Source organism: Acanthopagrus latus, chromosome 15, assembly GCF_904848185.1.
Source record: "Acanthopagrus latus isolate v.2019 chromosome 15, fAcaLat1.1, whole genome shotgun sequence".
Classification (NCBI taxonomy): domain Eukaryota; kingdom Metazoa; phylum Chordata; class Actinopteri; order Spariformes; family Sparidae; genus Acanthopagrus; species Acanthopagrus latus.
Genome location: NC_051053.1, coordinates 3823182 through 3848273, shown reverse-complemented (window position 1 = coordinate 3848273; position 25092 = coordinate 3823182). Strand labels below are relative to the sequence as shown.

The window sequence follows — 25092 nt, the reverse complement described above, 5'->3', positions numbered from 1 at the left end:
TAGGCTACCACTGCCCCCAGTATGACCTTGGGTAAAACTGGATACCATCTTGCAATGGGGTCACACCTGCTTTGACATGAATACACTCTGCCAAGGCATTCAGTGCACGAAGGTATGACAGCCAGAAGGCTCCCGCTCTTTAACTATCAGTATCTGCTCCAGCATTTAATATTCCTGACTTGATCTCAAATGGTCACTGCAAACATCACGTTTAATCTCCCTACATCTCATGTCTAATTCATGTACAAATTACAGAGCTAAAAATGTAGTCATTGTACAACCTACCATCCATTGCTCTGAGTTGCATTTTGCCAGTAAGCCCTATGGTGACTCAAAATACTTAAATACATACTATCACATACTTTTAAATGCAGACAGGGCATAGGTTTGATAAATTAAAAATCAGAAGTCTGTGGAATCAATCTAAATAAGATGAATTGAAATGTATCATATCACAGACAGATACCAATATCTTGGTTCTGACAGAAACCTGACTCTAGTAGAGCATTCATGATTCACGATTATTTACCATCATCTGTACAGAACAGACAAAGATGGAAGAGGGGTCGATGTGGCTCTTTATGTAAAACTCAGGTTTATCTGTCACAGTTTCGAATGCTGTCACTATACCTCATTCTATGAAATCCATTACTTTGAAAATTAACTTATCTTGTAATATTGCAATCATCCTTGTGAGTGCATACAGACCACCCTCCGCTATCTCCAGTGCAAGTGATCATTTAGCAGACTTACTTGCTCAGTACTGTATAACTCAGAAATGCTAGTTCTAGGTGATTTCAACCTAAACTGGTTCGCATGTAATTAAAAAAAATCCAAAACAGATATGTGACAATCTCAATCTGGCACAGCTTATCGATGAGGATCCCTCAAAGTCAACGTTGATAGATCTGAATCTGTGTAATAGGATGGAGAAAATCACTGCCCCTTTTTTTGCACATGGTGACCACTGTCCTGTGGCCTGCATTAGAAGTCCTTCTTACTATGTCAACGGTGATATGTTGTGGTTTCTTTCTTGTGACAAATGTGCCTAATGTAAATTGCTTTGGATAAAAACATCTACTAAATGCCCTAAATGTAAATGCAAATGTGCTGGATTGGCAAAATCTAGAGAAATACATTTTGTACAGGATTTTCTAATCAACATTTCTTAAGTAATATAGAGTTATACTGCTGAAATACTGGATGTAGAGCAGGCTCTTGATCATTTCACCAACTCTTTAGTTACTCATAATCATGGAAGCTTCAAAAAGCACAGAGTTTAAGACAGCTTGGATTGTTATGCATTCTGCAAACAGCTGTGCTTAAACACTAAAAAAAATATTAACAATTTTAAAAGGGTCTAGCAAGGCCAAGATCTGAACAACATGAGGAGGGTGTGTGTGTGTGTGTGTGTGTGTGTGTGTGTGTGTGTGTGTGTGTGTGTGTGTGTGTGTGTGTGTGTGTGTGTGTGTGTGTGTGTGTGTGTGTGTGAAAACAGGAACCAGCCACAGAAGCTGTTGTTGAGCCAGATGATATGTCCATCTGTGAACACATTTTGTCAGTGAGAGCACCAAAACTGAGCAAGATGCAGTCACTTTACAGGTAATCCCATCAGGTGTCCCTACTTCCCATCTCACACAGTATAACAGAATTCACCATTAGTTCTTGTAATGTGTTTAATGTGAATATGAACTTGTTAAGTTGTATATGGCATCAATGAAATCCTTGACCCTCAAAACACAGGGGTAGGTGATGAACCATTTATGACGTATCCTCGGGATACAGGTTACATTTTTAGCTCTATCACCAGGGTTTCCTTTCCATTATAAGGTTTAAGGTGCAGCATGTGAAAAGCATTAAAACTAGCTTAATTACTTTACTTTAAGCTTCTTCACAGATAAAACAATGGTCTAACATGATGTGAAATTGCTGAGGAGGACCATCAAACCCTCCACAAAATATGCATGTGTTTTAGTCTCTTTTCAGCTATCCATAAAAACAAACTGACACACTTTTAAGTGGTGAGAACTGACAACAGAAATCTGAGTCTTCACATAAGTGTAATCACATTTCCTGCGACGATACTAAGCAGCACTCGAGAACAGAAACTTTTCAACACAATAGGTACAAAGAGCATATTGTAGTTCTCCTAAATGTACTATTTTTTATCAAGTCATCTGTGAAGGTAAAGGCTTCTCAGGTGTAGTCTGCAGGACAACCTTGATCAAACAAACCCAGCCCTCAGACACCACAATTAAAAGCTCTGGACACCACAGCTGCTGCAGGTTAACTCATATGTACAAACTCCCACTGACGCTGACACTTCTCTTTCTCTTTGTCTCCCCATTTAAGAGTTTTTTGTTCTTTACTGTCAGAAGATCCTGCTACTGCTATTCAATGGCAATCAAACCAAACCTCGACCTCAAAACACCAGCCTGTGTGAAATGCATTCACAACTGAGGGACTGCATTTCCGATCACCGATCTCCTCAGGCAATGCTTTCTCTCAGGCTGTGTGTGGCTCTACTAATCTACATCTCTGCTAAATGTTCACCCTCAAACAAAATGTTTCCTATTATTGTTCTATTATTCTACCAGCTTCCAGGATATCTGAGGTATATAGCATTCAAGTACTAAGTACTTACTGGCTGTGATTATGTGACGTAATTTCGAGTAACAAAACTTTAACTCACAATGTCATTATCGCCTTCCACTATTGTGTTGCTGTAGTTACTGTCTCTGGAAATGTATATAGAAAAAAAATCACTAACCCACCACGATGGTGAGTCTACAGTGAACTTCCCCCCAGAAAACAGCATCCCTCTCCATGAGTGAGAGCTAGAGAGTGAGTCATAACCCATCTCTATGGGGCAGGATCTGAATCACAACACGTGTAACAGCACTGATATGATTAGAAATAGTCTACAGAGATAACTTTTGATTTACAGGTGGAAGCCAGGTGGAAACACGGGAAAAAAAAGATCTCAATCATCTCCTTTAGATCTTTTACTCAAGTGCTATTCATATGTGTGACATTTTTATTATGTCTTTACTCCAACTCAGGTATAACTTTTGGGTACCAATAACAAGAGTGCGTATGCATAACTAAATTAACTAAAATGTTCAAATATTATGTAGTGTCTTGAATGCACTGTGTCATTTCTGCCACTATGGGTCTTTCAATCAAAACAATTAAAGCAAAGGACATAATCTAATGATGTGAAGAAGCCTCAGATCATGGTCATTTGAAGTATTACCTTGAGTAAACTTGTCGATTTCTCTGGTTTGAACATTGTTAGGAAAATTAGGATAATAATGAAAGTAAACAACTCTTCAAAATATCAAACAAAGGTCTGGTTGTTTTCAGACATTTTGAAGCATTATGTTACATTTAATAACTTTGGGTCTTAACATTAGAGCAATTCATTGCAATAAGAATACACCCCCAATATGTAACTTTTGACATGGCAAATGAAAAGATTAGTTGAAATTTAAACATTTGACAAAGCTCTACCACCACTACAGAATACATTAACTGGTTTTACAGGTTGGGTTGTAGTCTGCATGACATCTTTAACTATGCGTGATGTGTAAAATCACAGATATTATTCTGTTCACCTCAACTCTGCTTGGATGTAAACAGAAGTCTCCAGACAAAAATATCTGCAAGGAGCGGAGGGAAGTAGGAAAATGTGTTTTTTTTCTATGTATCTTATTGAAAATGACCTTTTAATTAAGAAGTCATTTTAGTTGTGTGTGTTACTGTTTTGTCACTCTGGAGCTGAGGGTGAAGGCTTCAGCAGTATAAGACACAGGGAACAGTCAGCCTTGAGCGGTAGAAAGCATTTCCTCTTTCCCATAATGTGACTCATGTTGTTGGTCATCTGACATGGTGGACACAATGCCAAGTCACTCTGGCCGTTCTTTCCCTGTGTGTGTCTATGTAGCCTAGTTCACTGCAAGATACAAGTAGCTCTTACAGCCCATTGTTCTCCAACAGGTGGGGAGTGAATCACTTTAAGGTCATGTTTTCATGGTCCCGCATTCAGACGACATTGTTTTGAAGATGATCCTCATGCACACGGATTGGCAAAAACAACTGCTTTAGTATGTATGCCAGGCCAGTAGTTTGAGGTGTAACTTAAGTGAAATGAAGAACTAGAAATAACACAACGCGCCTGCACACAAACACTTTCTTCCACAGAGCGGCGAGTACAAACAAACAAGTTGACGATTGCAAACCGTTCTTACTGTAGTCCTCCGAGCCGAGCATGCCACTTTGATGGGAAATGTAATATGCATGTGCAAAATCGGGGCCTGAACATCACTGTTTTCACAGGATCTGCATCTATCCAGTTTACACAGCGACAGTCTGGGTGGCTCTGGAACCTAGCTTCAAGAGTTTTCAGGCACAAAAAAATATGTCGTATGAACAGACTGTCAAACAAAAGTTTACTGTTTTCTACTGAAAACGTTCTATGTGACCATCTTCAAAGACTCAGCAGAGTCACAGATCACTGCACAGCAATGTCACCCATTAGCTCTTAGTGTATTCAAAAAATTCCTAAAAGTATTAAAACAAAATAAGCCTTCCATTATGTTAACACACTTTATAACTGGGATTGTTTTCTTGTGCATTTACCACAGTAAAAAGTTGTCGCAGTAATCATTACAGTTAGTTGATACTGGAATTGATCTCAATAAGTTTTGGCTGCTTACTCAAGTCGTTCACAGATTATTGCCAACCCATTCAGAAAACAGAACTACCATTTATTCCCACTGTGTTTAGTAACCATCTTTGTTAACATATGTAAAAGACAGAGCAATCAAAAGTGAAAATTAAATATTCTATTAAAAGTAAAGAACAGATGTCTAGGATGCCTAGGTTACTCTGCCACTGACTCAAGTCCTTTAATAATAAGCTCATTCTCCTTCACGTCACGTCTGCGAGTGCGTCAGACTGCAAGGCAAATATAAGCCACTGACAGGCACGCCTACAGACTACAATAATAACATTTATTTTTATTACCTCCACAGTCTATGCATCTGCATTTTTTTGTTTTACGATGTGGTTGAATATTATTTCTAGCCTACATATTATAATAAATGTAACTGTTTTACACATTCACAATAACTTCTAAAAAGAGAACTATAATGTCTCTGTATTGCAAGGAATAGTGGGTAATTAAATCAGTGAAGTCTGGCAAAGTCGACAGCCCAAGCGGACTCCATGGACATCTGCAGAAAGCCCATGAGGGCCCATGAGGACTGGATGAAATGTGGGTTTGGACAGTCCTCAACACTCACAGACTTCTTACAAACACACCCACAAAGTTTTGCATCTCTGCAACAGGCCCACAGGAAGAGGGCTGGGCTTTGAAGTCAGATTTGGTATTCGCAAAACTGTTAATTATCATCAACATTATTATTGTGATGCACTGGGGCCAAAAATTGCTATTTCCCAAAAGCTAAAAATGTGAAGCTGTTTTTTTTAGAGCATCACAACCCCCATAAAATGACTAATTTGACTGTTGTAATTTGAGAAATCGCTCTATGGGCTGCATAACACTGAAGATCCAGGTATCTTTATCGAGCCATTTTGGCTTCATGCACCACTGAGCAGCTTTCATAGGAGTGAACGGGTCCCCGTCTCAGTGGCTGTGATTTCTTTTTTAATCCAACATTTTACAGGAAAAAAGCATGATTTTATCCAACACAAAACCATTTTCTGTCTTTCTTGGAACCCTAGTTGGATCTCAGCCCTGAGCCTGGGAACTGCTACTTTTTTCAAATCACATACTCATGCACACTGCCATGTAATCAACTGTAATCCTCCATTTATTACTGTATGAGATCACGTTTTATATCATTTATACTCAGCCATGAAAAATGCCTGGATCAGCCCAGATCCTGGTCCTGCAGAGTGACTTCCTTCATGAGACCATAGTATTCTCAGAGCAGCCTTTTATTGTCCAGACCTACGATATCCATCCCCACATGCAGAAAGCTGGGCGTTGAGGAGCTCCACCCTGCTGACCAGTTAATCATCAAAAAACATGCAAAATGATGTCTGTGGGCAGACATGATAACAGTGTTTAGTAACCACAGCATCTATCGCTCTACTGCACTCTAACCTCTGCATGACTAATATTCAGGCACTGAGTCGTTCTTTTTGTTCAGTCTTTGATGCAACAGCTGTAATACTTGGATTTGTTTTTTTTCTTTTTATTGGCAGGCTGGGGCAGGAGATGTTGCAAAACTTTATTCCAGTGCTCAGATGTCTGCGTCTGTTCCTCTTTCTCTCAGCTAACTCACTCTGTTGTACAATCAGAGGGACCATACATGCAGTGTGTAATAATCACAAAAAGGTTGGTCAACAACCCTTTTTCAGTGACTAAGACCAGACAGTGCTAAGCAAACAACTGATCTTTGGTAATTAAAACTATGATGAAACTATGTGTGGTTTTCCTCAACAAGACAAGACAAGACAAGACTGTGAATCTAATCGGTCTGTGAAAATATAAACAATACAGCCCATGTTTTTGCATTTTACTAAAAATCGTACTTATTGCACCTTCAAATGCTTCATCATTGTCCCCTTGCTCGAGTGAAATATATGGGGAAATTTGTGTTGGCTTTTCAGACGTGTAGCTGCTAATGATGCAGAGGCTTGTTAATCTAACTGAATCAGTAATAGGAGAGAACACATTTTGACTAAAAGCTGACTAAAATGTATGACTTTGTCAAGTGAAAAACTGATACGCAACAAACACCAACTAAATATAAAATAGCTGCCAACATGCAATCTGTTTAAAGAGACTTCATATCTAGGTGAAAATTACAGGTTTAGCTTCCTGAGATGAAGTGTTTTCTGGGGGGAAGTTTACTGAAGTCTCGAGGGGCTGACCGTCAAAGTGATTTTTTTCCAACACAAACACTTGGTGAGTTTTTTTGCCAGTGACAGATGCTGCTTTTCAGGCAGAAATGTGACGAAGAGTCGGTAGGATGGGTGGGAGGACAAACAGGAGGACAGACACTTCTACACATACAACTGTGGTATTTTTCCCTCACATGCGTTGCCAAAGACAGTTACAGTTTGATCATGTAACATTGCTCTGTGGGACACTTCTCTTGATTTAGTTGAGTGAAGGACCTCGTAGTTATCAGACTGTCAGATCAACACACACCTGCTCCCGCCTTATCCATTCACACTGGTTCGGTTCGCCAATAGTGTATAGTTCAACACATCCCAGGAACATCATCTAAATTAGATGATAAATAGAAACTACTACCAACGAATACAAGGACATCGCTGCTGGTGCAGGAGACCACCCCCTGCACACTCTCACAGCACTGTCTATGTTTATAAAAAAACAAAACAAAAAACATAACAAAAACTGCTGTTAATTTTGCACTACATCATGTAAATATGTATATATGTCTATTTCTTCCCATTTTAATTTTATTACTTATTTTTGCTATATGTTTCGGTTTTTGTAATACTATGTCGTTGCTGTGACAAACAAATTTCCCCGTCTGCCGGACATTAAAGTATTTCTGATTCTGATTCTGATTCTGACACAACCATCCTCATATAAAAAATAGTATTTGTATTACACCAGTGAATTAATGTTGCACAGATGGTGGTGTGTTTTCTTCTATCTAGTTTCCAGGAAGGTTAATCTGTTAAAGAATAAGTCTTGTCATGACAAAAAAAAACTTGCAAAGGAGTGTTTTTAAAAAAAATCCCGCCCTGCCCTCTAGTTCTACTCCTCCAAAACACATCACCCTTGACCACACAAACACAGACTGCCCAATAGACCTCTATGGCTTTAATCCAATAAATAGAAGAAGTCAGCAAGTCAGTTAAATGCCACAATTATACAACAAAAGCAAAATAGCTGATGTACTTCAGTCTGAAAAGGCTAACACAGTTACTGCTCACTGCTGTAACTGTGTGCTTTGAGCTAGCATTAGCCACTTGATGCCTGTCCCTGCTGCCATCTTCTTTTTTGGTTCATCGACTGTATATTTGTGTGCATAGCAGTTTGCTGACATTACGAACCATATCCAGAGATGTGGACTTAAGTCTACAACTTAAAATCAAGTTGCACTGAAGTTGCCACATACAGAGACTTGAAACTACGACTTGTACTCAAAACACTTGAGACTTGACTCAGACTCTGATTTTAGACGCTAACTGTAATTTCCTCTCTCACTCCTTCCTGTTTCACAAGCACATAGCCACTGATGATGACAAATGCTGTAGCAGCAACACAGCTCAATACAACACCATGGCGAGCCCACCATGGCAACGTCAATACTCAGTCTTTTTTGTAGCTGTGTGTTCAAGGCAAAATACAACTATTAACTAAGGAAAGCTTTCATTTTGTTTATTTTTTCATATTGAAATGCAATAAGCCTGTTTAAAGTGATCATATACCAAAAACAGATCAATGCTGATACTGCAGTACATGCGTTGAAATCCTTAGATATAGTTATGCGGTGTTCTAAGTGGACCTAATGGCAAATCAGAGACTCATAAGAGACTGGCGACTTGACTTGGACTTGCAAAAAAATACTTTTGAGCATTTCTGACAATATCAAAGTACCTCATGTCTCACTCAGCTGTATGAAAACATTAACATAATGAACATACACAACAAACATGGCTATTGTAGTACTCAACATGGTCATGCTAGTCTGTCTATCTCTCTATAAAAGCAAGGAATCTCTGTCTGTCTGTGCGTGTGTGTGTGTATGTGTTCCTCAATATCTCTGCGGATCAGGATCAGACTGACCTGAGAGTTTCAACATGGCTGCTGCTTGGTTCAAGGGTGTGTGACGTTGGATTTGTTTGGACTGCAGTGATACCATTATTAAATTGTTTCATAAATGCTTTACAAGTTCCGCAAGCATTGTCCATCGGAGCCACCACAGTCACATGCGCACCAGAGCCACCAGATCACTGCAGAGCTCAAGCCCACGACACACCTTAAGATACAAGCAGATTTATACCTGCAGCGGCGCGAGCTGGACCAGGATTTTGCCGGTGGTTTGGTCCCATTCCCGTTCTGTGCATCTAAACTGACTGTTGTGGATTAATGAGACTAAACGAGTTCGGACCGAGTCTGTTCCGGTCTGAGGAGACCTGGAGACGTGCGGACAATAAAGTGGAATCGGAATCTGTGGATGTTTGTGTGTAGCTAGCTGCTAGCCCACCCACATGACCCACCTCCCGAGTCAACGGACCGAACACACCGGCACGTCCAAATCCGGACTTAGGAAGAAATGGTAAAAACGGGCTTTTGTCACGAAAGTGCCCAAGCAGCAAGTTTGGTTGTTGAGGACTGGGGGAAGTTGTGGGAGGGACGGAGGCGGATGAATGACAGGCAATGACGGTCGGTGTAGAGACAGCGATATTGAGAGATGAGAGATTTGTGAAATTCAGCGGGTTTGGAGTGTATAGTTAGTGTGTTATGTAGTGTTTGGTGTAGTGTATTTAGTGTTTAGTGGAGTTGTTTTTTTGTTTAATGAGTCAAAACAAGGAGGAGACTGCTGAATGTGGAGCAGGCAGTGCAGCTCTTCATTCAGTTGGAAGGAGCTCAGGCAGACCTGAGCATTGCCTTGCATTTAAATGTAAATAGTTACATATAACTTTGTAAATTTTTAAAATGTATGCACATATTTAGCAAACAACAATTTATATTTGCATTATAAGTAATAAAAAATGGTTTGTTAAACATATCTGTGATTTTCACAGTAAAAAAATTTAACTTTTTCTACTCGGATTTTATGTTGGGTTTTTTTTTAATGATTTTAGGTCCATTGTGTTAATACAGTATGTCAAAATAAAAAAATGTGTGTGTGTGTGTGTGTGTGTATACATACATACATACATACATATTCATTGTTATTACTTCAGCTGTAATAACAAAGCGTTGTTACTCACAGTCTTCTGTGTGTCTCACTCTCAGCAATGAAAGATTTTGTTGATGAATTTATAAATACCAATTTTGTAAGTGGTGACAGATGATGAAATTGGTTTTGGTTTAATTAAATCACAACCACATGTATCAAGTTCCCATGCCTTTTCATCAGTGATCACTTTTTTAGTTGTTGTGTGTGTGTTAAGTGGATTGATGTGAATACAGACATGGGATCTGCAACAGCTGGCAAGTCCAGACTCAGCATTTGACATGTTATCACTGTATGTGTGTTTACATTTAGTTACACATTAATTAGAAGCCAAATTTCCATTTAATACAACACACACACAGACACACAGACGCTGTATCAATCTGCACAGAATAGATAAAGCTAGAAAGGAAGTCAGACAGCAGAACAGCATAATGCATTGGGTCAATTTTCACAATAAAACACCCCATGAAGACTCGGGATCTATAGCACAAGAAAGTCGGAAATATTAACAATAAACATACTTAAAACAGACAAATAAACCAATTTAAGCCTATTTACAGCCTACTCAACCACAGTACAAACACAAAATGAGGAAATAAATGTATATCAAAACTGTTCATTCATTCATTCAACAATACCATTGAGGGATCACATAATGTCTTTATGCAACATCATAAATAAGCTTTGCTTTGGACATCCCAGTAAATACACACCAAGAAGCACAAACTGAAAACATCAGTAAAAACCTTTTTCTCCATACAGTATAACCTAAAACTACATCAGCGTGCTTTGACTTGACAGCAGTTAATCAAGTCAAAGCACACATCACTGGCTCAGTTTAACAAAAAAAAAACAACGTCAACAACAACAGCAGCAGTTCTGCATTCAAGACCAGCAAGCCCACAGATAAGCGTCAGGTACCTGCTCCTCAAGAAATGCAATATAAAGACAACAGTCAAAAAATGTAAGATGTTTCAAACCAAATGGCAGGAGAGGTTCCATGACGTGTCTCAGTTCTGGCCTGATTCAGCCATTCCTTTACCACTTCTGACATGTTCTTGGGATCATCGCCCTCTTGGAACCTCCAACTGCACCCAAGACTCAATCTTCTGGCTGATAATTTTAGGTTTTCCTGAAGAATTTGGAGAAAATCCTCCCTCTTCATTATTCTGTTTACTTTCTTTAGATCAGCGGATCCACTGGCACCAAAACAGCCCCACAAGCCTCAACTTAAAGGCCTCACCTTCTCTCCTCCAAACACGTTGCTGCTCATTGTGGCCAAATGACACCATTCTAGTATAGTATAGTATGGTATAGTATAAATAGTATGTGTTCCCTTCATTCCATCACAGAATAATGAGAGTTGTAACACAAGACATACATGCGTTTTACAAGTCTGTGTAAACTTGTGTTTATGTGTTCTCAAGCTGCAGAAGGCTTCCTAGTGGGCTCTTAAATACATCTCTGAAAAACCCAATTCAATTTGGCCCCCTCCCTTTCTTTCATGAAGAGGGTAACAAATGCAGTGCCGAGACATGTTGAAATCTACTCTGATCCAATTTACTGCATGATGGCAGCAACCATATCAGTTATCAGAGATTCTATCCTATCCAGCCATTAAAGGCAGCATTTTTATATCCAAGTACAATGCTGTTAGTTCTGTTTTTGTGCTTTGATCCACACCTCACATAGAGCGGAAAAACAGGTCTGCTGTCAAACTCATCACAAATGAGAACACAGTGAAGCTACATGTGACAAAGGCAGTGCCCAACTCAACTTTGTGGGAATGGAAAAGTGTGCGTGTGTGTGTGCACGTGTATGTATTTGGGAGCATGCTGACCAGATTTCCTGTTTTTGTGGAAAGAAAATGGCCAAACAGACATTTATGAATTTCACCCATTCTCCATTTCTCTCACACATACAGACACACAGATTACATTCTGATTACACAGTCTGGTGCTCAGTCAGTTGCTACAGTGGTGCTGGAGGTCATTCATGAGTAGCTAATGTTAAAATCATTGGTCCCCTGTGTGTACAAGATAAAACTGAACTAGCTACAGTTTTCCCACATTGGCCATTTCATCAATAATGAAATTAAATGAAAATAAAAACAAACACACCACATGAGTACATTATGATTACAGGCGCTGGAATTTGAAAGCAAAATGTCTAAACTTGTACCCAGGCAGAAAAACAAACGTGACCAAAAACTCTAATTGGTCTCTTCATACCAGAACAGTATTACATTCTTTTCTCTCTTCAAGGCAAGAATATTGCATGTGTAAAAGTTACAGAGGCGAGTGGGGACAGTTACGTTCTGCCTCAGATTTGCCAACAGAGGTAGTAACAGAGGCAAATCAATCTCTGTGTGTAGGGTTAAGCCAGCAATGTGAGACAGGTGTGTACTGTGTGAGGAACAACTAAAAAGATCCTTCACAGGATATCACTCAAATAAGACAAAAATGTCCCACACTTCAACCCACTGAGTGCAGTTAAAGGACCAAAAAACAGTTAAAGGGGTCTATTCCAGACAGAGATCCATTCTGTTTCTACATTTCCAGGGATATTTTTTCAGGAGCCTTTTCTGTAATTCTGGTGACAAACCAACCAACAGGGCGAAAACATAACCTCCTGGGATTTTTTGCTTTACCAAATGAGCATGTTCCCTTACTTCTTAAGAACTTAACTTTTAGGGCGTGGCATCTGTTGCACCACAATAATTCATTTAAAATGGTTTGTTGTGACACGTATTACCTTGACCAAAAGATTACAGCTCATGTAATTTAGAACTGCAGTTGCACAGAACGGGCATAAAAACCAGCACAAAGTGGGAGTTTCACTTCGTGGCCGTTTCCACCTGCTATTTTTGTTCATGTGTATGGAGCAGCACAAAGAGCAAACAGCGCTGGCTGACCCTTTTTGACTGTGCTCAGGTCCCATTCTCATCAATTATGTGTCTTTGTCAGGGTCGGGTAGGTTTACCGTAGGACATTCGTTTGACAAGGACAACCAGATTCAGTCTACAAGAGAACTGGGAGAAGATCTATTTTCCAGCTAGACAATGACCCGAACATACAGCAAATGCTATACAGAAATGGTTAAAAGACAACTAGCAGAATGTTCTCCGAGTCAAAGCCCAGACCACAATCCAAGAGAGAATTTGTGGTTGGACTTGAAAAGGGCCGTTCACGTCCCATCATTGTGCGATCTAACAGAGCTTGGGCAGTTTTGCCAGGAAGAATGGAGTCAAACTGCAGTGTCCAGGTGTGCGAGCCTGATCGAGATTCAGTACTGTGATTGAAGCCAAAGGCACAAAAAGATGTTAAATACTGACTTGAATGTGGTGAATACTTACGCAATCACTTATTTTACATGATGTTATTAATTAATTGACGTTATTTTGTACAATATGATATATTTCGTTGACCATGATGCCATTTATAAGATCAATAAAAGTGGAAAACAATTATGGGGGCGAATAACTTCAAAGGCACTGTACTGACTTGGTGGGTAAAGACAGGTACTAGAACTAGAACAGTCTGGTTGGTACAGAAAATGACATTACTTTAATGTAATGCAGCCTTTAAAATCAGGAAAGGTCTCAAATCTGAGACGATTTATAATCTCATAGCACAATAATGATATCATTTTGATATATTGCCCTGTTTACCCAGGGGATTGAATAAAGCCCTAATGAAACAAAGTAGGTCATGGTGCACCCACCTGCATTTTCTGGTGCTTTTAACTGTATTAGACAGTCGTCACGAACATCTGCAGCAAATTCAATCTACTGATACTGAGGACCATGTAATGTGGCTGAATGCTCAAGATCCAGAAAGCACAGTATGTGAGCCATGGGTTGACACAAAAGGGGAAACATATGTAGTTACAAAACCCCACATACGTCTGTCCCCAAGTTTTTTTCCTCAAACATCTCAATCATACTGAAATCCCCACAATTTACTATAAATAGCTTTAAGACATTCCCAATTGACTGGTTTGCATATGAAGGGACAGAATTTAGTTTAGTTCTGGGGTGAAAAGGTAGAAGCAACTACATGTCTTTTTTCCTGGTCTACACATGATCACAAGACATCCACATTTCCCAGAAAGTGATTGTTGTGGTCAGATATTCCATGAGTTAATGCTCCATTACAGAAAGGCCCATGAGAGACTTGGAGCAGACACTGTCCTGGCTCTGAACCCTCTTAATGTGCCACGGTCTCAGCACGTTGGCTCAGCATGCAACAGCATGTCTTCGCCATTAAAAGTGAGGTGGGAAAAGGGTCCAGCAAGTAGGAAAATCTGACTTTGCTGTGCAAAACCAAGAAAAGGAGGAGTTAAACATCATTAAGAGTCCAGGAGAGCTGCACCTCTTTCCTGATCGAGGCCCTAACTCTACCACTGATCATCAGATCCTCACTGCTCCCTCTGCCTGAACAGAAAAAACTGCTAAACCATCTGCACTCCCTCCTTGCTCTGGCTCACACCCAGAAACCCCACGGCTCTCACACAGTATTTCTCACTGAGCCATGAAGTCTTTTTAAACTGCTCTCGTGTGGAATGGCTCTGACTCATAGGCTTAGCAACACTGGAATACAACACACACACACACACACACACACACACACACACACACACACACACACACACACACACACACACACACAGAGAGAGAGAGAGAGAGAGTCTATAGTCTATAGACTATATGCAAGTACTTTTGTCTGGTTTGTCTTTTTCAGTTTAGTCTGTTTATAAAGAACAAATTACTAGGTTTATTTTAAAAAACATATCCTGTAAATATGCACTCAGTTCTGAGGATGTTCTCTAGATAGTTTTCCGGTAGATAATAAATATAGCAACTTCTTTATCAATATCAATTCCAGACTTAAATGAAAAATCTCTAGTCAGTCATACCGACTTCCTGATTAATCTCCACCCATTCAGAGTAAAGATACAGATAATTGTTGAACTCACTCATCCCTATAGTGTTGGAATGTATACTGGTTATCTTTGGCTGACACCTGATCAGTGTAATTGCTGTTGTCAACATCAGCACCAACACCAATCCAGTATATCATATCAGTAGGCTAGTCACAGGAAGTGCAATGCTTCTGTTAGCATCGCCGTTACACATCAATAATAAGCAATTTGGGGCATTTCCAGAAAGAGGATCCATTTTGAATATGTCTGGGGTAATCACTTTATTCACTCTAGGTGAGTAATGAACAAGAAGGAGCATTTCTCTCATTAGGGTAATCAGGTTCTCTGTCATCACTGAGTTGAAATCCAAAATATCACTGAATTGGGGCTTTTGCTTTTCACTTTGACAACAAATCCTCCATCATAGCTCCCATCATTGGACTACAAAAATTTTCAAAACCAAAATGATGGTGGGGGTATTGGGCAAGTGAGCGGTGTAAGCCCGACCACCTTGCAACACCAGGAACACTAACTAACGTGGCAAGTCCAGTGCAAGGTTTAAATAAATTACTCACATGAAAAAAAGATTTATACTGATAAAACCCATGGCATGCATACAGATGTAAACTTCTATTTGCATTGTTTGTTAAATAAAAGAAAATATGAGCAGAAGTGCCACTGGGTTTTTGGCTATAAATAAATCGTAACCATATTTAATTTGTTAGTTCAGTCCAAGGTTTGAATAAGTTATCTAAGAGTAGGAAAAAAGATTTGCACTGGTGAAAATGTTAATTATGTAAAAATGTATTCAAACTGTTTGTATTATTATATTGTAAAACAACATTTTCAAAAATACTGCACTTTCTTGTAGTACTTGAACACTGTATTGGCTCTGCTACAAGATGACAACACCAGCAGCGGCCTCAAGCTAATTTGAGTTTGAGACTCCTGGTGTAAGTAAGTCAGCATCACTAGCCCCATTCACAGATGATGTCTGTGTGAATGGAAAAGCCGGAGGTGCAGATCCGGGATGTGCTGGTCAGATGGTGACCAGCACAGTTAAACAGAGACTTCACTCATCAAATAACAGAGAAGTGTCCCAAACTGCTACCCACAAAGCAACATTACAGGGTCAAACAATAGTAATGTGGTTACTTGTAGTGTCTTTAGCAACTTATGTGATGAAAAAAATGTCGCCATTACATGTGGAAAAGCTTCTGTCATCCTGTCTGTCCTAATAACAGTGTCTGTCTCCAGAAGCAGAGCCAGACGGCTCCTGCAGTTGATCGCGACGATTATGTGACGTGATTCAGAGCATATCATTTCAATTTGCCATTTCAACAGCCCTCCTCAGCCCTTCTGACTGTGATTTTGGTGAACTTTCCCCCAGAAAACGGGTCAGGATCTCAATCAAAACACATTATAACAGCATCCATATGTTTATAAAGAGTCAATCCACACATGTGCACATTAACAGGTGGATACCAGGAGAAACACACTGAAAAAAAAAAACACACACACACACACACACACACACACAGATGTCAACATCATGATGTGTACCGTCAGGCCTCTTTTGAATCCGCAGTGCTGGAGTGCTGTATGAATCGATGCACTGGGTCGGCTTTACGCCGGAACTGCTTGGCTCAGTGTACACAAACAAAGGCTGAGAAATAGCGAGCCTTCACTGCGTCGATAATATGGAGTCTCTATGTGTAAAGGGCTACTGTGGCAGCATCTCACAGATAAACTCATACAATAAGTGTTACCCTAATGTATATAGGGTGAGGAATTTACATTTTAACCGCTTTGGCCAAGAAAAGTGTCCAGTTGATCCTGTGTAACAGTTTACATGTTAAACATACAAGCCATCAAAATTTCATTAAATGAGGGTCACAGTCTTAATGACATGTATCAGACGTCTAGATGTCTTTTCTATGCAAAAATAAACTTCAACTTTGGGGGGAAAAACAAATAAGGGACTCAAGCTCTTCAAGCCTTTTGCTTCATGCAAATCAATTTTACTTTTTACTATCCAGGTTCTATCTAAAATCACAATCAATCACACAGCAGGCTACTTTACACGGACTACCTCATCCATCGCCCAGCCCAATCAACAACCCTGCTTCACTGAAAATGTGAATGTGTTTCAGTTACACACTGCTGTAATGTGCATAACATGTAAATCAACCAGGAGATTGGTCTATATAAACATAGTTTAAATGATAATCTCTTTGAGAATCTCTTAAGGTAAGCAACACAAGTGATCACAGAACTGGACCTGTTAAACATATCCACAACCATTCTTGACCATTTGTTTGAAAGTGACATTGAAAGCAAAAAAGAGTATCCATCATAGATTTGAGACCCGTTATGAACTTACCACATAAGGGGCTCGTGGTAGCTACAACACAAAGGAGACTTTGTGACCTTGTGTGGCACAGTGTCAACACAGAAAAGGTCAGCAGTGACTTGAGACAGTTTTTAGGTAGACGTATCAAAAACTGATGCACACAGCTGTTTGTGGAGTGACACATGCTGGGATAGGCTCTAGCCCTAAAAATCCTTCACAGGATGAGCAAGGATAGGTGTGACGCAGGATGTAAGGTGCTGCACCTGGGAATCCCCACAAGCAGTAGTCTAAAAGGTCGTGCGGGAAAGTGTGTCTGTGTGTGTTTGTGTGAAGCATTGTCTTGGCAACTTTATTGGCATGTTTCATATCCGTCGAAACCCATGTGAACTGTTGTAAGAACTACTGCATGCCTAACCAGTGACATCCTGCCTGAAACACACACACACACACACACACACACACACACACACACACACACACACACACACACACATTATTCACTCTAAGGGATCTTCCTGTATTTTTGGGTGATCAAGAGGGAAAGAGAGAAAGCATAGAGACAGAGTGTGTGTGTGTGTCTGTGTGTGTGTGTGTTTGCGTGTGTGTGTGTGTGCGTGCGTGTGTGTACACCAGATACAAGACAATTCTGTAGCAGAACAATTTGTTCACTTCAAACATGTCTTTAACATCTAACATCCTGAAAGCGATATCACAGATGGCTGTGTCAATACAACCAAAGCAAGCATTTCAAAGCACACAAGCAAGAATTCTGTAAAAAACCAGCCCAACTGAATCACTTTGTTTTGGGGTTTGTTTGTTTTTTTAGTTACTTTTTTCACTCATAGAAGACAGAGTTGGACATTCCGCACTGGTTCAAAACCTGTAGCCACCATTGAGGACATCAAGGTCATGTCCATGAGTCTTTCAATTTTAAGCAGCCTACAAAAATTTCCTGAAATGTTAAAGTGATCAAACTCAAACTACTTGTTATATGACCTGTTTTGAACAAAGGTTGGCAAATCTCATCAGGAGAGCTGAACAGCATGCAGAACGCATTATTTATATGTGACATATGTAACGAGTAATGCACATACGGTAAGGTCCTGTCATTAAAGTGAAACTCTCGCCAAAAAGCAACCTAGGCTTTATTTGTGAATGTATATGAGTCAAACCTTCGTGTAAAAGCATAATTATGATGAAAAAGACACTTTTAAGATTTACCATAGTTTTCGGGCAGGCTAATTTTCAATGGAGTTCAAATGTAGTCATAAAGGGGGGTACACACATAACGATAATCGGGCTGATTTCGCTCCGATTTTACCCCTTCCCGACCATGGAAGATTATCTTCTGTATTATAAGATTATCCTATACGATTATGTGGTCTGTAGTGTGTTAAGAGTCAATGTGTCCCAAAAATTTGCTCGGAAACGGGTCGCAGCCGACAACAGCAAATGTTAAACTTGTTCAATATTTACGACAAAAAATCTTCATGTATGTGGGGACAGCTGACGACTCCTGAGTCTCTAATCCGTGAAATGTGACGTGAAGCGCAACGTAGCCAACCAACTGACTGAGGAACACGGAAGCGTACATAAATAAAAACAGAGGTGAAATCTAACTTTTCCTATGGGGGTGTCTGAATTAGCCATTTTAATGTTTTTAATGGGTTTAGCGTCCGCACTAATGTTAACCGTCATACTGGAGGTTAATGCAAGTATTGTGTGTTGTCAGAAAAGCTCACATTCCCTCTTCTATGTCTTCCATGTCTTTCATGTTTTAAAACGTTTATTTACTCTTTTTTTTATATACAGTCTATGCTCTTTTCTGTTTATGAAGAGCCCGGTGATGCTGGGATTGTTGCTATTGGTTACTGCAGATCACGTTTGATCATGCGATATTTCTGGCTCGGAGGACTAGATTCTAGATCGGCCGTGAGACAGATAATCTTTATGTGTGTGGTGTCCTGTGCTGAAAATATCAGAGCACACCACACACAGTACGATAAAGCTGACTTTTTAATCTTCCTGTGTGGGGGCTCTACAGATAAAACATCTCTTAAGATTTATAAAATCCTTTATGTGTGTACCCCCCTCAAGCTAGCATCAAAATCACTATTTTTAAAACACTAAGAAGGCTCGACACAACATGAAACTTTGCTCGTAGTATCACCAGGGTCTCTACACATGAACATGAGAATTGAGAACATTGTTTGTGTACACAGAGTTTATTAAAAAGAAGTTTTTTAAAAAACTCATGTTAGCAGAAGCTTCTCCGGCGCGCCACCATCATGGCAGACAAAAAGTGTCAATCCCCGAGTGCAACCTAACAGGGAGGCCTGAGAAGTGGTCCATCATTACTCTCCTGCCTGTTAGGCTGGAGATGCCTCACAGAAAGTGAGTCTAAAGAGAGGTTTAGACTTTAACTGGAAGGCTGGAACAACTGGAACATACAGTTCCAGTCAAAAGTTTGGACACACCTTCTAGCACAATGGTTTTTCTTTCCAACAATTTTTGTGATTATCGAAAGCTGTGCGAATCAATTGTTCTTTGTAGCATAGCCTCTTAACTTCTTCTGAGTGATTCTGGTTGGTAACAGCTGGTGCCTTTTCTGGGCACATTTTAACAGGGCTTGTCTGATACACCCATTAGACTCAGGCCAATGTCAGGACAGTGGAATCACTGTCCATCCTCTGCAAAAGACTCATTCTTTCAGGCTTTACCTGGACCCCGCATAGCATGGCCTAGCTGCATCACTGCCACTATCAGGAAGGAAACACAAACTATCACCTGCTGCTGTGTGTGTGTGTGTGTGTGTGTGTGTGTGTGTGTGTGTGTGTGTGTGTGTGTGTGTATATATATATATATATATATATATATATATATATATATATATATATATATATATATATATATATATATATATATATATATATATATATATATATATATATATATATATACACATATACACACACAGACACAAACACATATAGAGAGAGATAATTAACAAGATTTTTTTTTTTTTATGCATGCGCAGAATGAGCCATCCGTCCATCCATCCCATCCTTCTTCTTAGTGGAACTTTTTAGTACCTTACCTCCACCAGAGGTTTTAAACAATGTAAATATAGGTCATAAAAACCCATTTTCACAGACGCCCTACATGAGGTCAGCCTGATTCCTGCATCTTAGAAAGTGTTTGCATTATTGACCACTATACTTATTAAGGGTAGATGATCATTGTTCCGGACAACTATCAGGTCAGATATTCAGCATCTTTCCAATTACCGGTATTGGTAACTTATTGCTGATGATATAAATACATTTAAAAATTCAGTACTTGGCCCTGAATCAGCATAGTTTCTGGTTGTCGTCACCACTGTGTGGTCTCCGTGTCCCCAACACTATCTGATGCCATAAATAATAGCCGCTCAGCACTGAATTATCTGAATTTGCTAAATGACTAGTAGTTAAATTCATCAAATACATAGAGTGGTGTGAAAGAATAAAGTACCAGAAAATTGAAATACTGACGCAAAGCAACTCAATACATAAGTACAACATTTAAGTACATTTTAGTTACTTTGAAACTTTTTTTTAGAAACATAAGAGCAGCTAAATCATTGACCTTACTGGCATGTTGCCCTTTCTCTTCTCAAATGAAATGTCTGTCAGTGTGACTGCGCCTTATGTTGTGTGTTCTGGGTAATCTGAATGACAGGATTTACACAGAACACCATCCCTTTTCCTTATCTCTGTTTACATCAGCATTCAGATAGAGCAGTGCATGTTTCACATGCGCCACGGTTCAACTGTCTAAACTGACACAAGCTGTCGTTAACTGAACCTCTCCTATACGTCCTATAACCTGTGTCAGTCAGTTAAGGACTCAAATGCATATCAGCTAACGCACACCTATAAACTATAGACTAAATCAGTGTGGAGTCACCCTAAATTCGGCTAACATTCCAACTACAGAGCAGAGACCTGTTGAAGAATCCATGTCATTTCTTCACAACAGCGTTACACCACGGGAGGCGACACCCATTCTGTGCATTACTGAGGTTTTCAGCTGAGAACTTCGCTTAAAGTTCACGCGCAGACACACATCCTGAGTTGTCTCGACTCGACTCGTCTCGACTCACAGCAGTAAGCAGCGGGAAAACACCGCTGGGAAAACTGTTAAAATCTTTGCTAAGTGTTCACAGTTTTCCCTCCGGCTGCTTCAGCGGTTCACCACCCAGCACGCTTCGAGCTCCGGGGCTCAAGTCCTCTCGAGCTACGTCAAGCACATCTGTGGTTCTGTGAAACGACTTGATCAGTGTTATAATTACATGTGTTCAAGAGAAAGTGTCACTTAGTTACCTGTTAGCAGCGCAGTGGGGAGCAGGAAACAGTAGAAGAGCCAGACAACCACCTGAAGATCCATTTCAGTTCACTCACTCTGCGATAATCACTAGGGATATCAATAACTATGATTGATCCAGGCAGACACGCTGCTTCGCCAAGTCCAACGGCTCCATCCGGGATGACTCGTTAAGTGTGACAAAGGAATGAACAGACGATTATTCCGATACTCGCTCATGATCTCCCATCCAAAAAGACAAAAGAAACTCTTAAAAGAAAGTTTTCACGTCTTGACTAAAGCTGCTGTATTGCTCTCCCGTTGTGTTACGGCTCAGTTGAGTGCGCAGCGGCGGACCGACTCGCTTCAGTGAAGAAAAGTTCTGTTGCATGTGTTCCTTCGGAGGGGCCCAGCCTGAAGTACAGTGTTGTAGGTGGAAAATGTGATTCACAGGCAAGTCAGTCTGAAGGGCGTTCATAGAGGAGCTATTCACCAGTGAGCTGCCGCTGCTGCTGTTCACCTCCCTGCTGCAAATACATTCAACTTCCAGAGCAGTCAGCGCCGCAGCCCGTCTCCGCTGCACTGCTTTACTGCTTTGTGTTTAGCGTCAGAAACCGTCGGGAGGGAAGTACAAGGAAAAGTAATTACACAGGCCTATTCGTGGAACTGTGCCGGCATCTGTTACAAAATATTTTGCGTGTTTATACATTGGCATTTCTGACAAGACGACGTCAATCAATCCTGGCTCTAGAAATAGGTCTCGCGTGTTCTTCGCTGTTGTGTCAGTGGCGCCCCCTAGCGTACAAACACGCATTGTGGACACATGGGCCAGTGAAGGCAAGTGGCTACGTGAGAAGTAACCCATGTCAAGTGGTTTCACTCAGGTTCCTCTCATGATGAAGGTATTTGTCTTAAAGCATGCCATAGTTCACAATACATTTAACCACAGACTCATTTCCCCTTTATTACCTCCCTCAAGGAGGTTATGCTTTCTTAGCCATGTCTGACTGTTGGTTTTTGGTTGGTTTGTCAACAGGACTACACAAAAACTACTGAATAGATTTTTCATGAAACTTGGCTGGACGGTGGTCTGGGCCCAGGATAGACCCCATTGACTCTTATTGCAGATTTGGATAAAGAGAAAGGTCCATGTTTTCTTTTTTTCTCCTCTGCCATTACAGTTAGCAGCAGTTACCTTGATGACCTTATGGATTTAATTATAGTGAGAGAAAAAAAACAAACCCTTTTTGCTTTGGACCCCATGGAGCAAACTCAAGGACCCTTGGTGGCCCAAAGACTCCACTTTGATAACAACTTAAAATATATGTGTAACACAGATGCATAATTTTCCTCCTAATTCCTTTAATCATTGGGTCCCCCTTTAGATTATTCTTGGGACCCCTTGTGGGGAACCACTGCCCTATTCAAATCCATCAAGCTTCTTGAGTAAAAGCAGTCATACTTGTTGTATTTAGCATGTATAAAGAAAACTCTCTCTCTCTCTCTCTCTCTTATATATATATATATATATATATATATATATATATATATATATATATATATATATATATATATATATATATATATATATATATATATATATATATATATATATATATATATATATATATATATATATATATATATATATATATACACTATATTACCAAAAGTGTTCGCTCACCTGCCTTTACTCATTCTATGAACTGAAGTGCCATCCCATTCCTAACTCATAGAATTCAATATGATGTCGGTCCACCTTTTGCAGCTATTACAGATTCAACTCTTCTGGGAAGACTGTCCACAAGGTTGAGGAGAGTGTTTATAGGAATTTTTGACCATTCTTCCAAAAGCGCATTGGTGAGGTCACACACTGATGTTGGTCGAGAAGGTCTGGCTCTCAGTCTCCGCTCTAATTCATCCCAAAGGTGTTCTATCGGGTTCAGGTCAGGACTCTGTGCAGGCCAGTCAAGTTCATCCACACCAGACTCTGTCATCCACGTCTTTATGGACCTTGCTTTGTGCACTGGTGCACAGTCATGTTGGAAGAGGAAGGGGCCCGCTCCAAACTGTTCCCACAAGGTTGGGAGCATGGAATTGTCCAAAATGTTTTGGTATCCTGAAGCATTCAATGTTCCTTTCACTGGAACTAAGGGGCCAAGCCCAGCTCCTGAAAAACAACCCCATACCATAATTCCTCCTCCACCAAATTTCACAGTTGGCACAATGCAATCTGAAATGTACCGTTCTCCTGGCAACCTCCAAACCCAGACTCGTCCATCAGATTGCCAGATGGAAAAGCGTGATTCATCACTCCAGAGAACGCGTCTCCACTGCTCTAGAGGCCAGTGACGGCGTGCTTTACACCATTGCATCCGACGCCTTGCATTGCACTTGGTGATGTGTGGCTTGGCTGCAGCTGCTCGGCCATGGAAACCCATTCCATGAAGCTCTCTGCGTACTGTACTTGGGCTAATCTGAAGGTCACATGAAGTTTGTAGCTCTCTACCAATTGACTGTGCAGAAAGTCGGCGACCTCTTTGCACTATGCGCTTCAGCATCCGCTGACCCCTCTCCGTCACTTTACGTGGCCTACCACTTCGTGGCTGAGTTGCTGTTGTTCCCAAACGCTTCCATTTTGTTATAATAGAGCTGACAGTTGACTGTGGAATATTTAGGAGCGAGGAAATTTCACGACTGGATTTGTTGCACAAGTGGCATCCTATGACAGTTCCACGCTGGAATTCACTGAGCTCCTGAGAGCGGCCCATTCTTTCACAAATGTCTTGTTTCACAGTCTGCATGCCTGAGTGCTTGAATTTATACACCTGGGGCCAGGCCAAGTGATTAGAACACCTGATTCTGATCATTTGAATGGGTGAGCGAATACTTTTGGTAATATAGTGTATATATATATTTAAAAAGACAGGGTGTGCACTAATGCTTTTAGCTTAGCTGCCAAGTAAAAATTACAGCGTTTTTAAAGGGTGTAAATGAAAATCAATGTGGGATCTGAAATCATCTGGAGACAGCCCATTTTATGTTGGGTTTTTTTCCTTCAGATTTTTGTTGTTTTTGTTTGTCTTTACATTTAAAAAGAAGAAAAATAATGCTATAACATTGTTTGTCTGTGAAGCTCCAGAAGTGTTTTGTGGACTACAAAACTACTCCTGACGTTTCTTTGGCATGGGGTTGAGTAGATAATGACTGAATTTTCATTTAGGGGTAAATGTATTTTAGCCTTTTATATTCATGTAAATGTGTATGGAGTAGGTTAGTACCTGTGAGCAGTAAAGACACCGACTTTAATGCTGTTATCCCATATTTTTGATACCTAGAGGACACTACTTATAGCACAACAAGTGTGATTTAAGGACCTTGGGTTTTGGTGAAAGAGGTGTGTGCATAGATTAAGAGATGATTAAAAGAGAATACTCAAAAAATATAGTGGTCATTAGAATGGGGATATTGTTTTGTTAATGGTTGTCTGGGGTGATCAAGTTAGGTTAATCTGGCTGTGGATCAAAGTACTGAAAGTTATGTTTGGGATAT

At 40.1% G+C, this 25092-nt stretch overlaps 1 protein-coding gene across 1 annotated transcript in view; it reads right to left on the bottom strand.

Moving 5' to 3' along the window:
• Positions 1–22282, bottom strand: part of piezo1 (piezo-type mechanosensitive ion channel component 1) — a 102425-nt gene extending 80143 nt beyond the window's left edge. The window contains exon 1 of the mRNA XM_037123909.1: positions 21561–22282. Within this exon, the coding sequence (XP_036979804.1) occupies positions 21561–21624 (64 nt within the window). The 5' untranslated portion in view covers positions 21625–22282. The remainder of the gene's footprint in view (positions 1–21560) is intronic.
• Between the last annotated feature and the right edge of the window lie 2810 nt (positions 22283–25092).